The sequence below is a fragment of the Cucurbita pepo genome, chromosome 2 (assembly GCF_057944985.1).
Source record: "Cucurbita pepo subsp. pepo isolate OVF chromosome 2, ASM5794498v1, whole genome shotgun sequence".
Taxonomy (NCBI): domain Eukaryota; kingdom Viridiplantae; phylum Streptophyta; class Magnoliopsida; order Cucurbitales; family Cucurbitaceae; genus Cucurbita; species Cucurbita pepo.
The window spans coordinates 15510327-15525254 of NC_141799.1; the positions used below are offsets into that span (position 1 = coordinate 15510327).

The 14928-nt window shown below is 35.7% G+C and overlaps 3 protein-coding genes and 1 long non-coding RNA gene across 5 annotated transcripts; 3 read left to right on the forward strand and 1 right to left on the reverse strand.

Moving 5' to 3' along the window:
• Positions 1 to 228: 228 nt before the first annotated feature.
• LOC111787921 (defective in cullin neddylation protein (DUF298)) lies at positions 229 to 4068 on the reverse strand. The gene is made up of 10 exons (XM_023668016.2): positions 3852 to 4068; positions 3379 to 3463; positions 2987 to 3061; positions 2863 to 2899; positions 2297 to 2380; positions 2126 to 2186; positions 1908 to 2014; positions 1376 to 1441; positions 478 to 622; positions 229 to 389 (listed from the first exon to the last, which is right to left on the reverse strand). The coding sequence occupies exons 1-9, from the start codon at positions 3928 to 3930 to the stop codon at positions 527 to 529; spliced, it is 690 nt and encodes a 229-aa protein (XP_023523784.1). The 5' UTR covers positions 3931 to 4068; the 3' UTR covers positions 229 to 389; positions 478 to 526.
• A 96-nt stretch (positions 4069 to 4164) lies between these two features.
• On the forward strand, positions 4165 to 6498 carry LOC111787922 (uncharacterized). 2 transcript variants are annotated; one of them, XR_015419945.1, is made up of 2 exons: positions 4165 to 4353; positions 5008 to 6498. It is a non-coding gene; the product is annotated as an uncharacterized LOC111787922 (long non-coding RNA). The 2 variants fall into 2 exon arrangements; XR_015419946.1 differs by having other exon boundaries at positions 5033 to 6498.
• A 205-nt stretch (positions 6499 to 6703) lies between these two features.
• LOC111789278 (ethylene-responsive transcription factor ERF003) lies at positions 6704 to 7781 on the forward strand. Its single transcript, XM_023669995.2, has 2 exons — positions 6704 to 7047; positions 7216 to 7781. The coding sequence occupies exons 1-2, from the start codon at positions 6965 to 6967 to the stop codon at positions 7709 to 7711; spliced, it is 579 nt and encodes a 192-aa protein (XP_023525763.2). The 5' UTR covers positions 6704 to 6964; the 3' UTR covers positions 7712 to 7781.
• Positions 7782 to 10260: 2479 nt separating this feature from the next.
• On the forward strand, positions 10261 to 14905 carry LOC111787545 (ATPase 9, plasma membrane-type). Its single transcript, XM_023667543.2, has 12 exons — positions 10261 to 10597; positions 10925 to 11044; positions 11137 to 11235; positions 11325 to 11777; positions 11872 to 12318; positions 12427 to 12549; positions 12626 to 12730; positions 12828 to 13137; positions 13228 to 13742; positions 13825 to 13998; positions 14076 to 14258; positions 14334 to 14905. The coding sequence occupies exons 1-12, from the start codon at positions 10550 to 10552 to the stop codon at positions 14610 to 14612; spliced, it is 2856 nt and encodes a 951-aa protein (XP_023523311.2). The 5' UTR covers positions 10261 to 10549; the 3' UTR covers positions 14613 to 14905.
• Positions 14906 to 14928: the final 23 nt, after the last annotated feature.

The following is a 14928-nucleotide window of genomic DNA, read 5'->3' on the forward strand; positions in this document are numbered from 1 at the left end:
AAAGAAAACCAATCAATTTAGATTTTTTTAGAAAAATAATATAGGATTTTTTTTTTTTTTTTCCCCGTTGGTCCAAATAAGTGTTCGAAAAGGCAATAAAAATATTCCAACACTTGTCCTGTTAGAAAATTTTCAGCCTGAGCTGCTCTTACAAGTAAAAGTAAAATAGTCGAGTCTATTGGATGGCTAAGATGATGAAGAATGGATACCAAAAAAAAAAGGTGGGACTTGGGAGGAAACTTTAGCAGAATCATCCATGAATGTTTGAAATTATAACTTTAGCATAAGAATGGGAATCACCCTCGATTTCAAAGAAGTTAGAACAGTGAAAGAAGGAAAGATAAGTGAAAAATCTGCTGCTATGCAATGTGTAATCCAACCAAGCGAGCCTGCAGAAAGAAAGAACAAGTTCAATAAATGTGGTCAGCTCGAAACGACGAAGTACATTGAGTCTGAAGTGCGTAATAGGATACTTGCCTTCAACGACTGTGGGAGTATACAATGTATGATGAAGACATTCGGTTTTTTAACTTTGTTTTGCTTGTAACCATTCAACAAAATTGTCGAGGATCAACGGCCAAGCAAGTTCCGAATCGTAATTGCTCAGGTCCGGAAAACTTATCTGCACAATTATCATCATGATTCATGGGTCACAAATTGAATTGAGGATATCAATAGCGAACAAATCAATTGGGGTGGATAGATAAGTTATTCTCACGAGATAACTGTCTGACCCAACTACATATTGTTAAATTTCAAGTAGGTGGCCACCATGATTTGAACACATTCCTTGTATGTTTATTATCACATGGCTCTAATCGAATAGGATGAGTTGATCCCCTCCTAGATTGCCCAATTAGCAATTTAATAGTTTTCTGTATTTTTAGGTTCATAAGGCAAGCAAAATATAAATATTATAGTTCTTAGATTAGTATAATTATAGTTTTGTAAATATATTATGTGTTAGTTTTGTAATAGGATGAGTTGATCCCCTCCTAGATTGCCCAATTAAGCTTGTACATTTAGATATATATAGTATATATAGATATATAAATCTAAATACCAATCTTATTGAATAAAAGGGATAGGATCATTGGATTGACAATGACTCTCTTCTTATATTCAGAGCACGTTTCTAGTAGGTGCACTGCGATTATTTTCACAAAATAACTACCTAACCCTACTACATTTGGTTGTCAAGAAAACTCATAGGCAGGTGGTCGTCATGACTTAAAACTATTCCCTCTAAACTCTTTATTGTTTTCATGGCTCTTATTGAGCCCATGGTCCATGGTAATACTGGGTGGGGAAGATGGAAAGCAAATATAATGAATTGTGTTAATGTGCTTTGAGGGGAAAGGGAGAGATAAAATACCTCATTGCAGAACCGAAAGAACCCCATCCATTGATCCATATTAACAACCTTATAGTCACTTTGTATCTGCATACATAATACGAGCAAATAAGAAATAAATTTTATTCTGCCTAGATGATGGGGAAGACAACAAACAGGGGATTAAACAACCAATAACCCAAAAAAAAAAAAAAATAATAATCAAAGCAAGAAAATTTTGTTACTCTACAATATATCTTTCAAGGTTACCCATGTGCTTAAGTTCTCCTTGTGAGAAGCAGATTAACAGAAAAACGAATTGCCTAGAAAGCTATGGCTTAAGCTACCAGAAGAAATGTGGTAAAGTCAATTTTATCGACACGGGGCAGTGTGCTCCACTATGTATGCTAAAGAGAGGCCAAAACTCAAGAATGTAACTCTCTCAGACTAAGTGCTACAATTAAATATGTAGAAGTACTTTGAGGCAGAGGTGGAGTCGACTGAAGTGGCAAATAAACCATGCCCATGGATAAATGTAGCAATTTAGATGACACAAGCGTAGTGCAGCACTCACCTTCAAGTATTCAACAAATGAATTGACTTGAGCATGAAACTGAGACCCTAAAACAAGATTCAGCAGCTCGCATATACTCTCTATGTCAATACTCTTTTGCTTCTCCTCTAAGAAAAAAAAATATTAATGGATTAAAGAAAACGTAAATATCAAATTATAGAGTAGAAGAAAATGAACCGATCTTCAAAATAAAAAATACACTAAAATAATTTGTTTACCTGTTAAACAATACCGAAATGCATATGAATAGAAGTCCACAAAATTTGATGGCCTCCTTACCTTCTCAAAATGTGAGGTATTGATAATTAAGAACTTTGTGTAAAAATTCAGCAATCCACCAACTATATGTACTTGTTTATTTTTGAACTTTTAACAAGACAAGAATGTACCTCTTTCTCGAGATCTGGTAGTGCCTTCTTTAGTTTACTAACAGTGTCAGCCTTCAGGGATTTGAGGCCTCTACGCCATTCCTCCTATAGAATAAGCAATAGGTTAAGGTTCCATAAAATGAATTTACTAAGGAGGGGGCACGAGGGACTAAATGCTTCATCATGTCTCAAACTGAAATTAGAATATATAATAAGATGGAACATGGGCATGATGAAAGAAAAGGAAGAGAACAGTAAACACGAGGAAAATAAGATAAATAAACAATCAACAAAACTTTCCAAATAATTTGAAGCTATGAATATAAATGACAAAATTTTCCATAGAACTGAAGGACACAGTTGCATGTTCAAGTTAGGTCATAAACTAAAGAATTTTCCTTACAAGCTGGTGCTTAACACACAAAATATACACTCTACAGATTACCATACTAATTAGAAAATGAATAGAAAGGATTCAATGATGTGGATGCATTTTGCAGAAAATAAAGGGGAACTATACGAGAAAGAAGATCTGCTGTATAACTTATATAATATTTGGAGGCCCACAAGAGAGTAAACATTCTTACCAGGTTAAAGTATCCCTGTTTTTCAGCTTTCATTTTCCTGGTATGTGCAATCCATTAGTTTCTAGGCAATGGGATCATAGACACAAAAATATTGAGTTATCGTATCAATCTAACTACAACTTACCAAGCAAGCATCAAGATCCTTACATCAGTGTGATCCACTTCCATGTCTGAACAAAGAGTTTCAATTCCTTCTGGACTGTTAAAGAAATAGTCAGTACTACATACCATATGGATCTTATCTATACATGTATTCAGAAGTCTCCTTAAAGATAAGGAAAACAACCTTCTTGATCATTACAAGAACATGGATGGGAAGTTTTGATGTAGAAGGATAGTATTATTATACAAGAGTAAGCGTGAGATATCAACCACAAAAGGAAAAATTTTCATTATTTGAATATTGCTGGGAATTTAAACAGTATAATACTGAATAAAAAAATATATTTGTACCACGCAAACCTAACTACCAATGCTGAAAATTGAGATATTTCCATGGGCCAAAATTCGACTTACTCGATCAAACCAGAAGAGGCATTGGCATATGAGTAAAATAGGCTATTGATCCGTTCCAACTCTTTTGTGCTTGCTTTACTTGAGGCTGAATAAATTGAGAATCTTAAGTTCATGAGAGTTGAATTAAAAGATCGTTGTGAATAACAAACGATCATAAATCATGTAGTTTATACCAGCAAGAACGAAAGGAAGGACTTCTATACACAACATAAACACAACACGACGATCATAAATCATGTCCCACTAAACCTTCACTCTATTTCAAGACTAACTAAAATCTTAATATAGTTCTACACGCAGTATCAAAAAGACACAAATCTCCTTAAAAAGAACCATCAAGAAAGTAATTAATCATGCGTGTAGCACGCGATTAACTACAACACATACACAACACGACGATCGATTTCCATGGCGATAATCACAGGTAGAAGAATTCGAATTCTGGAAAAGAAACAAAAAAAAAAATCAAATACCGGAACGAAAGAGATCCACGGCGGAAGAATTAACGGAAGTTGAATTTGGTTGACCGGTTTTCCTTGTAGTACGCCGCATCTTCTTCTTCCGCAATTCGATTGCAATGGAGGAGATACTAAGAGAAAGCAAAGAAGAAGATTGATTTTTATCGCACCAAATCGGAGAATAGAGGAAATATAAAAGCAAGAACAAAACTTCGGCTTTCCTTTTCTTTTATTTTCCTTTTTATGACTATATTTTATTTCCTTCCTAAAATAATAATAAATAAATAAATAAAATATATGAAATTACGTAAAGAATTATAATAAAATTAGTTTAAAAGTGTTTATATGTAATTATTTTATTAGCGATAATATAATTATATATTAAAAAAAGGGGGGAAAAATTGTTCAATCTTGTTCTTCTTCGACTTGTCTCCTCATTTCCAATTCAACTAAGCACCGCGTCGGAGCAGCTTGCTTTGGACGCTGAACAAAATCATCAATTCCATCGCCACTGAAGGTAAATCGAAATCCCTCTCTTTTGTTTAATGCTGTTGAGCTATAGAAGATCGATATCTGCATTTGCGAATCTCAACCCTAATAAATCCTTCGAGGTAAGGAACTTTCGATTTTGCTTCGTGTGTTGTAGAGTTTTGAGTTCGGCTTGATTTGAAAACCAGTTTGACGCCGAGTGATTCTGTCTCCTGCCTTAGCTTTATTCCGATGGCCAATCAATTAGCTGCAAAAGCTTGCGATCTTCCTTCACTTCCTCATCTCAAACATCTAATCCAGTAATAATTATCCATCATGGATGCTTTGCACTCCCTGATTCCTTAGCTTTAGTAAGCCACTTGAAATCGTCTCTTCCATGAATTTCAACTCTACCACTTCATGTCATTGCTCATTTGGCTCTCTCGAAAATCTCCAAAGCCATATGGCAAAGGAAGTCATTCATGCTTACAATTTGAAGTTCTTTTTAATAATCTTCTTTTGGGATAGTGGACTATTGTTGACTATCTTAAGATGACAAGGATTTTTCCTAATTGTTGCGCTCATAGAAGGTGGTTATTTTCTGAATTTTAAGTGATCATCTGCTACCAATAACCCTAATTTGCTGTATCTTGATTAATGGTTCTTTAAATATTTCTATTTATTAAACTGCACCCTCTTTCAGGCGCATCACACTTTTGTAACTGCAGGGTCGCATGGTGCTTTTAATATCAGGGACGAGGATAGCTGTGAGATCCCACGTCGGTTGGGGTGGAGAACGAAACATTCTTTACAAGGGTATGGAAACCTCTCCCTAATAGATGCATTTTAAAAACCTTGAGGGGAAGGCCGAAAGGGAAAGTCCAAAGAGAACAATGTCGGCTAACAATGAGCTTGGACGGTTACAAAGGCTTAAGGTTCCTTCCAATGCTTATTAGATTTTTAACTTCATAATCCTCAAGTCTTCTTAAGATTTATAAAATAGCTTGGAGAGTTGCATGGGAACTATGTTCACATTCTGATACATAAAACTTGTTTGGTGGAATGATGCTCCAAAGTAAGTTCCCCATAAGTTTTTTGCTCAATTTAATTTTTAAATAGATTACCTTCATTGCCAGTTAGCTTTATGACCAGAGATCAGTATGTTTTATGACAAGATTAAATTGAGCTAAAAACTGACGAGAAACTCTCTTTTGAAGTTAGCAAGTATAGGGGTGGGCTCTTGAATTTCTTCATTACTTGTGTTCTTTTCCTTTGTTCCTCTACAATCCATCTCTTTCCATTTGGTTCCCATCACACATCACTAGTCTTTGATTCAAAAGCTTTCCGACCCCGAGGTAATAAGCTTGACATAGCAAACAATTACTTGGAGCAATTGTATGATAATTGCTAGTAGTTATTAACTCGAATAAGTTTAGGAAAATTGTTAGTAGTTGCTGACGGGTGGAAAAAGTTTAGGAAATTTGTCAGTGCTTTCTCAACAATAAATACTCATAAGATGCAATGCTCTATACACAACAACAAAGAGAGTTGAAAAGCATAGTACTTAAGGTTCCAAGAAACTCTCTCCTCAAGTTGTTTTTTATGCTTCATTTATTTTTTTCGGTATATTTCGATTGTGGGTCATATCCAACACAGACAGTGGGCCATATCCATAGACAAGACCCTAGTTGAGCAAGTGATACTAACGGACTTGGTGTGACATGTTTGTTTTGTTTTGTTATAGGTATGATATGGTACCCCTACAGATTGAAATCTCTTGCTAGCGAACTGTGGGAATCCTTCTCTTCCCAATATTTTTCTTTTTAAATTAAGGTTTAAAGAACAGAGGGGTGGATTGGATATATATAGGTATGCTAGGATTGGAGTAAAGGGGCAGAAAATCACAACCCTGCAACAGCCAAGACCTTCATTTACTTGCACCTACCGCAGGCACTTGGTTGGAGTGCATAATTTTGATGATTTCTGTACTTGTTTACAATGTTCTTGCAGGCTTAGAATTTTCCCCCTTCGAATGTATCCTACTCTCTGATGTCAAATTACTACTAGGTTTAACGAGGCAGCACAAATTTTGTATATATTTTTACTTCAGATCCTAGTGCACAAGTTTCTTTGTATGATTTGGAAACATTGATCTTTCTTATACATGGGAAATTTACACCATACTTATTATTAATATTGTATTCCCATTAGTTACATTTGGTTGATATTGACATATGAATACGAATACGGGGGTGTACATGGTCCGAGTTGAGTTGAGAAATTTAAATGGTCCGAGTTGAGTTGAGAAATTTTTAAATTTGGATTGGTTAGTTCAGTAACTCAACCCAATCCTTTATTTCTTGGTTGAGTTGTAAAAAAACTTTTAAAAACTTTTATTTATTCATAATTCATAATTATTCGATACAATTTTATATTAAAAAAATATATTAAAAGTTCACCAACAAACACAAATTCAATCTCTACAATTCGGGTTGGTTGGGTCCGGTCGAGATGTCGAGTTGATTGTACACCCGAAAGCAAAAAAGAAGAAAAGAAAAAAAAAAAAAAAAAAAAAAGTTTGGTATAAATTTGGACTATTCCCAGGTTTCTCCCATTTCCATCACTTTCTCTCTCACTCTTACAGTCTTTCTCTCTCTAAAATGGCAAGACCTCAACAGCGCTATCGAGGAGTCCGGCAAAGGCATTGGGGCTCTTGGGTCTCCGAGATTCGTCACCCTTTACTGTAACTCTTCTAATATCACTTCTCCTCTACTTTTGTTCTATAAATTTTAAACCAATTAATGAACTAAATTGTTACTTTATTATTTTTAAATATCAAAATACGTTTCTTTAATAAATTATGATACGATATAGAAAATCAAATTTTTTTTTCTTTTTGTCTCTCCTTCAGGAAGACAAGGATATGGCTGGGAACTTTCGAAACGGCGGAAGACGCAGCCAGAGCATACGACGAAGCAGCCAGAATCATGTGTTGCCCTAACAATCTCCCAACCAATCACAACGCGCCACGTCACTCTTTGTCCGCGCCGCCGCCGTCGTCGAACCTTCTAACCCCCACATTGATCGACAAGTTGCAGAAATGTCGAACGGCTTCTTTCCAAATGGTCAAAAAGCAATTCCCCAACAAAACCCACTTCTCCGACCGGAAATCCGCTCACCCAAGTCGCCCTCACCCCACCAATCTCGACGACGGCTATGGTGCTTCCGGCGTTCAATTACCGGAAACGGACGCCAAGTGGGTCGCCGGCGGCGAGGCTCACGAGATCGCCCGGCTTGAAGATGATCACGTAGAGCAAATGATCCAAGAATTGCTTGATCTTGGGTCATTTGAGTTTTGCCCTAATAATAATAATTATCTTAATGATATTGAGTCTACAAATAATTAAAATATATTATCTAATAAATAAATTTAATGCACTTTTTCCTTTTTTATATTTAATTTTTAGATTCAGTAAAAAAAAAAAAAAAACGTCACATATATACACTATATACGTTATTATAATATTACTTAAATTACAAATTTGGTCACGAATCGTTCTTTCTATTTGATCTCTATTTACCGATTGTAGTATACAAAAAATTTTAATTTTAAAGTTCTAAATTAATTTTTAAAAAATTTAAATTATTAAGATTCTATTCATCCACAGTGGCACATTGTCTGATGTCTAACTCTGATATTGTTCATTTTGACCCGTTACGTATCGTTAACCTCACGTTTTTAAAACGCGTATATTGAGAAGAGTTTTTCACACTCTTATAAAGAATGTTTTGTTCTTCTCTCTGACCAATATGGGATCTCACAATCCACCAATATCTCATCGAGTCAGAGAAATTGACAAATTCTTTGTTTTTGTTTTTTTCTTTCAAGAAAATTATTAATTGATTAAAAAAAGTAAAAAGAATGGTTTGTTTGACAAAGTACATGATGTAGCTACAACCTTGGATCATGTGAAGGAATGAAATAAATAAAGAAAACTACGAAAAGAGGTTGAAGATAATAGAGAAAGGGAGGGATGAAAAACAAAATTAATTTAAATGAAAATAAATTATATAATAATATTTTAAACAATATTAATTATATAAAAGAGAATAATTTCAAAATTAATTTATTTTTATGGCACTTGAGGACAGCCTACATAAAAACAAGTGGAAATAATATATAGATAGAATGAGTATGTGGGTCAAAAGTGATTTTTAAAAATAGAAGAAACAAAAATAAATAAATAAAATAAAATAAAATAAAATAAAATAAAATGGTAGGAGATAATAAAGCTGTCAAGTCCCTTATCAAGGTGAGAACAAAAAAATAAAAAGAAAAAATAAAGTAGGCGAGAAAACAAAATAAAAGTATTTTAAAAGTTAAATTATAATCATTATCATTTTTCCCGAACCACATTCACATTTTTATTCTTTTTAAAAATTAATATTTATTTTCATCTATTAAAAGTTTTTAAGTAACTATTAAATATAAAAATATTTTAAAAAGAGAATTAAAATTAAATATTTGGTTTAAAAAATAAAAAAAAAGTAGAGTATAATTATTATGGAATCGGATCTTTAATTATTAGCGTCTATAACCCTTTGTTATTTATTTATTTGGGTTAATCTTCTAGATTAAATGGTAATAATTTAACTTTATTAATTAATTTTTCGTAAATTAAAGTTGTGCATGGAATGGAATCCATCAATTAGCAACAAATTCCAACATATTAAATCCTTCCCTTTCTCTTTTTTATTCATAATTGGCTTCCATTTTTATATTCATTTCATTAATTGTATGTGCTTTTTTTTTCTCCATAATATATATTTATTTATTTGTTTAAAAAAACATAAATAATGATGATTTGTACATGTTGTGAAATTGATTGTGTTCCCCATTACAATTTATACACTTAAAAAAAAAAAAATCATCATTTTCGTAATTTATTATTATTTTTTTTTCCAGTTCTTAATTTATTACTATTAATCTGTCACGCATCCAAATATTCTTAAATATTCAAGACAAACTTAGGTTATTTTAGCATATTTTGTTTCCGTTTATTAAATATCAAAGAAAATATGTAAATCTCACATTGACGGAAACGAAGGGAAGGGTTCCCCATTATAGTGGTCTAGCGACCCACATCTCGGCTCGAACCTCTGCGCAGTTTTCTTTCTATGTGGGACGATGTTGGGGAGAGAAAGAAAAATAAGTTATATATGGGCAGTATAAGAAGCAATTATTAAATTTTAAAAAATATATTTTAATCCTCTTATACTCACGATCATTCTTGGTTTCAGTTCATTCATGTATCTCTTTTACTCGAGCATCATTATCATTATCATATATATATATATATAAAAAGAAAAAGAAAAAGGAAAAAGAGTTATAATGCATGCTTGAATGCACTTATTGATAATATATTGGGTATTGCTTCAATTATGAGTTAAAGAATTTTGTTGATGTGAATCATATAGATAGATAGAGAGTGATAGCTCATCATTTTCATCCTCTTTACCTTTATTGCATCCTCTCTATTCACATTCTTCCCACCCTATATTGTATTAATAATGACCACCCTCTTTATTTATTTATTTATTTTATTTATTTTTTATCACCATCAAATTCAATTTAATAAAATAATTATATTATAATTGACATTATACTCTTATTATTAAGATAATAATATTTCAATATAGAAAAGCATTTTGAATTTTAGGTTTATAAACTTGGTCGAGGATATGGGCTTTTTGATGGGCCCATTTCATTTGAGGCCCAACTAAAGAGGCCCAGAAGCGGAAAGGACAAGGCCGAGATCCACTTTCTTGTTATTAAATAAATAATTATAATACATAATAAAAAGAAAATGAGTAAGGGCAAAAATGTAAATTGAGGAGGGGAGGAAAACAGAAAGTTGCAGTAATGGCGGGATCTCAGTAACCTCTGAACGAGCGAGGGTTGAGGAGAAGCAAGAGACTCGCTCTTTCGTTCATTACGGTTGAGGATGATCCAAAAACTTCCCTATAAAAGCACCAAGCTCCTCATCACTCCACAATAACATAGAAAAAACAAAAAAATATTTTACTATTTTCCCTTCGATCCACGATTTGAAGGAACCTGAAGATGCTTTACTACTCTGTGATTATAGGAAACTGAAAAAAAGATTTCGCCATTTGTTTTTTGTATAATCATATATATATATATACAAACATATTCTTCTGCGGTATTCTATATAGTGTTGAAAATGACCGATATCAGCTTGGAGGAGATCAAGAATGAGAACATTGATCTTGTAAGTTCTTCTGATCTTCTTTACGTTTCTGCTTTCGGTAATGAAGTTTTTGGTTAACTCTGGACATTTTTTTTCTGTGCTTGGCGATGCATTCTCGTTCTGTTTCGATTGAAATCTTTTTCGAAACTTCGTTGATCTGGTAGTGATTAGTACTTCGATTGTTTTCTGTAATATTGCTTATTGGAAGGCCAAATTATAAGAGAATTTTATGCTATGATTTCAAAATAGTGTGGCTTAATCAACTGTGTGTTCATGATTAATCAAAATAACATAATTACGTGTCAGTTATTTTCAATCCACTTATATTTATGACTGTTTGATTTATAGGAGCGCATACCAGTTCAGGAAGTGTTTGAGCAATTGAAATGCTCCCGAGATGGTTTGTCCTCAGAGGAGGGGCGCCAGAGGCTTCAGCTCTTTGGCCCAAATAAGCTTGAAGAGAAAAAGGTCACTTATGACTGAGAATAAACACAAATTTCTCCACTTTTAGCTTCAATGAAAATGAATATCTAACGGTTTAAACTTTTCTTCACAAACAGGAAAATAAATTTCTGAAGTTTCTTGGTTTTATGTGGAATCCACTTTCATGGGTTATGGAAGCTGCAGCTATCATGGCCATTGTTCTTGCCAATGGAGGGGTAACGTTTTTCTCTATCCCTCTGTTTTTAAAATGTAAATCAAAGTTCTTGCCGAGACACTGATATGATTTCAATGGATAAAATTGCAGGGGCAACCACCGGATTGGCAGGACTTTGTGGGTATTACTGCACTGCTTATTATCAATTCCACAATCAGCTTTATAGAGGAAAACAATGCAGGCAATGCTGCAGCAGCACTTATGGCCGGTCTTGCACCAAAAACCAAGGTCCTTCGTGATGGAAAATGGTGTGAGGAAGAGGCTGCAATCTTAGTTCCGGGAGATGTTATCAGCATTAAGTTGGGAGATATCATTCCAGCAGATGCCCGTTTGTTGGACGGTGATCCTCTTAAGATTGATCAGTCAGCACTTACCGGGGAGTCTTTGCCAGTTACAAGGTGCGCTGGTGATGAAGTGTTTTCTGGTTCCACCGTCAAGCAGGGTGAGATCGAGGCTGTTGTAATTGCTACTGGCGTCCACACCTTCTTTGGAAAGGCTGCTCATTTGGTTGATAGCACAAATCAAGTGGGACACTTCCAAAAGGTAATGTGCAAAAAGGTTTCACGTTCTCTTTCACAGTCAGAGAAATGAAAGGTTTAACTAAGAGTATATGTTTGTCATGTTCTATTGTATTCAGGTGTTGACTGCCATTGGAAACTTCTGTATTTGCTCGATTGCTGTGGGGATGGCGATTGAGATAGTAGTGATGTATCCAATTCAACATCGTCGATATAGAGATGGGATCAACAATCTCTTGGTGCTTCTCATTGGTGGGATTCCAATTGCCATGCCAACAGTGTTGTCAGTCACAATGGCCATTGGTTCTCATAGGTTATCCCAGCAGGGTGCTATTACAAAGAGAATGACGGCCATTGAAGAGATGGCTGGAATGGATGTACTCTGCAGTGATAAGACTGGAACTCTAACTCTCAACAAGCTTACAGTTGACAAATCCATGATTGAGGTGTTCGTTAGAGATGTCGACAAAGATACTGTAATTTTGCTTGGTGCTAGAGCTTCCAGGGTTGAGAATCAAGATGCTATTGATGCTTGCATTGTTGGCATGCTAGGCGATCCTAAGGAGGTATATTCTTTTAAATATACAGCAAATAGTATCTGCTTTTTCCATGGCCTTTGATGTTTTCATAGATGACATTCTAATGTGTTAACCTTCTCTTTGATTACCTCACAGGCCAGAGAAGGCATTAAAGAGGTCCATTTCCTGCCCTTTAACCCTGTAGACAAGCGTACAGCTATTACATATATTGATAGCGATGGCAATTGGCATAGAGTGAGCAAAGGAGCACCGGAGCAGGTTGTAGAACTACTGAAACTTATGCATTGTCTTTCTCTAGCTCTACTTCATATTTACATATTTGGAATCTGGACAGATTATCGAGCTCTGTGACCTCCGGGAAGATATCAAGAAGAAGGCTCATTCAATCATCGACAAATTTGCTGACCGTGGTCTTCGTTCTCTTGCTGTTGGCAGACAGGTAATTGTCTAGTTTATCTTCAAAAATTGAAATATGACTAAACAAAAGACTTTTATGTAATGAGCTTGATTATGACGAAATCTCCTCGTTGGTACAGACCGTTCCAGAAAAATCCAAAGATGCTGCTGGGGGACCGTGGCAATTTGTTGGTCTCTTGCCTCTCTTTGACCCTCCAAGACATGACAGTGCAGAGACAATCCGAAGGGCACTTAATCTTGGTGTTAACGTTAAGATGATCACCGGTGACCAACTGGCCATTGGGAAGGAAACTGGGCGCAGGCTTGGAATGGGCACAAACATGTATCCATCTTCCTCCCTCCTTGGACAAAGCAAGGACGAATCAATTGCTTCTTTGCCTGTTGATGAGCTTATTGAGAAGGCCGACGGATTTGCAGGCGTCTTCCCCGGTGAGTAGTAGGATGATTAGATTCATGTAAAGTTCTTATAATATAGCTTTTTTGTGCCTTTGCATACTGAATGGCTGTTGTTAAATGCAGAGCACAAATATGAAATTGTGAGGAGACTTCAAGAGAGGAAGCATATTTGTGGAATGACAGGAGATGGTGTGAATGATGCTCCAGCATTGAAGAAGGCAGACATAGGAATTGCAGTGGCTGATGCAACTGATGCGGCAAGAAGTGCTTCTGATATTGTCTTGACAGAGCCAGGACTGAGCGTGATTGTCAGTGCTGTTTTAACAAGCAGAGCCATTTTCCAGAGAATGAAGAACTACACCATCTACGCAGTTTCAATCACCATCCGTATTGTGTTGGGCTTTATGCTTATTGCACTCATTTGGAAATTTGACTTCTCCCCTTTCATGGTTCTTGTCATAGCCATTCTCAATGATGGCACCATCATGACCATCTCTAAAGACAGAGTAAAACCTTCCCCTCTTCCCGATTCATGGAAGCTCCGCGAGATCTTTGCAACTGGAGTTGTTTTGGGCTCTTACTTGGCCGTTATGACTGTTGTTTTCTTCTGGATCATTAACACCACTGATTTCTTTTCGGTAAGAAAATTGCAAATAATCACTAACCCAGATTGAACTTTTTAGCATTCTGCTGCTTATCCTTGTTCTTATTAACGTGCAGGATAAATTTGGTGTCCGTTCCATCAGAGAAAATAATGCTGAGCTCACAGCAGCTGTGTATCTTCAAGTTAGCACAGTCAGTCAGGCACTCATTTTCGTCACAAGATCTCGAAGCTGGTCATTTATTGAACGCCCTGGTCTACTCCTCGTGTTTGCATTCTTCGTGGCACAGCTGGTAAGAGTCGTAACCCATTAGCTTGGTTATATAATGTTATTTCCTTCTAAATTGGATTTATATTATTTGTTGTCAAGGTGGCTACGCTCATTGCTGTGTATGCCAACTGGGATTTTGCGGTTATGAAAGGGATTGGATGGGGATGGGCTGGAGTGATCTGGATCTACAGCATAGTCTTCTACATTCCTCTGGACGTTCTCAAGTTCGCCACTCGATATGCATTGAGCGGCAAGGCTTGGGACAATATGCTCCAAAACAAGGTACGTAAAAAGGACTACAAAAAACAAAAGGCACTTTTAAAGAACTCTCGCTCATTGCTCTCACATACATTTCAGATTGCTTTCTCATCAAAGAAGGATTACGGCATTGGGGAGAGAGAGGCTCAATGGGCTGCAGCTCAACGTACCCTTCACGGCCTGCAGCCTCCCGAAATGTCAGAGCTCTTCAATGACAAAAGCAATTACAGGGAGTTGTCTGAAATCGCAGAGCAAGCCATGAAGCGTGCTGAGGTTGCAAGGTTGAGGGAGCTTCATACATTGAAGGGGCATGTTGAATCGGTGGTAAAGCTAAAGGGATTGGACATTGAAACGATCCAACAACACTATACTGTTTGAAGATGAAGACAGAGAAAGGATTTTCAGGTGCCGGAAAAGTGGCCGCCGGCGAGAGCAGCGAGACACAGAAATCAGAAAAAAAAAAAAAAAAAAAAAAAATGGAACTTATTATTATTAGTTTTTATGTTAGGCTGTGTCTTGCTGTTTGATTTTTGTAGTAGGAAGTTAGGGTGATGGCAATAAGTCGCCAGCATGTGTGATTTGTGATTGCAATCCGACGCTGGTGCTAACCCCATACAAGTGGTGTGGGTGTTATTATTCCATTTTTTTGTTCACTATTAGTAAAATAAAAGTAGTATTTTTGTCCCAAGTCCAT

What these genes read in the sequence shown, in the direction of transcription:
- LOC111787545 (XM_023667543.2), top strand. Translation starts at nt 10,550, where the DNA reads ATGACCGATATCAGCTTGGAGGAGATCAAGAATGAGAACATTGATCTT. An exon ending in TTGTTCTTGCCAATGGAGGG is followed by an intron (nt 11,236 to 11,324) that starts GTAACGTTTTTC and finishes ATAAAATTGCAG; the next exon opens with GGGCAACCACCGGATTGGCA. An exon ending in AAGTGGGACACTTCCAAAAG is followed by an intron (nt 11,778 to 11,871) that starts GTAATGTGCAAA and finishes TATTGTATTCAG; the next exon opens with GTGTTGACTGCCATTGGAAA.
- LOC111787921 (XM_023668016.2), bottom strand. Translation starts at nt 3,930, where the DNA reads ATGCGGCGTACTACAAGGAAAACCGGTCAACCAAATTCAACTTCCGTT. An exon ending in AGGATCTTGATGCTTGCTTG is followed by an intron (nt 2,900 to 2,986) that starts GTAAGTTGTAGT and finishes TGCACATACCAG; the next exon opens with GAAAATGAAAGCTGAAAAAC. An exon ending in TCTTTCGGTTCTGCAATGAG is followed by an intron (nt 623 to 1,375) that starts GTATTTTATCTC and finishes ATAATTGTGCAG; the next exon opens with ATAAGTTTTCCGGACCTGAG.
- LOC111789278 (XM_023669995.2), top strand. Translation starts at nt 6,965, where the DNA reads ATGGCAAGACCTCAACAGCGCTATCGAGGAGTCCGGCAAAGGCATTGG. An exon ending in GAGATTCGTCACCCTTTACT is followed by an intron (nt 7,048 to 7,215) that starts GTAACTCTTCTA and finishes TCTCTCCTTCAG; the next exon opens with GAAGACAAGGATATGGCTGG.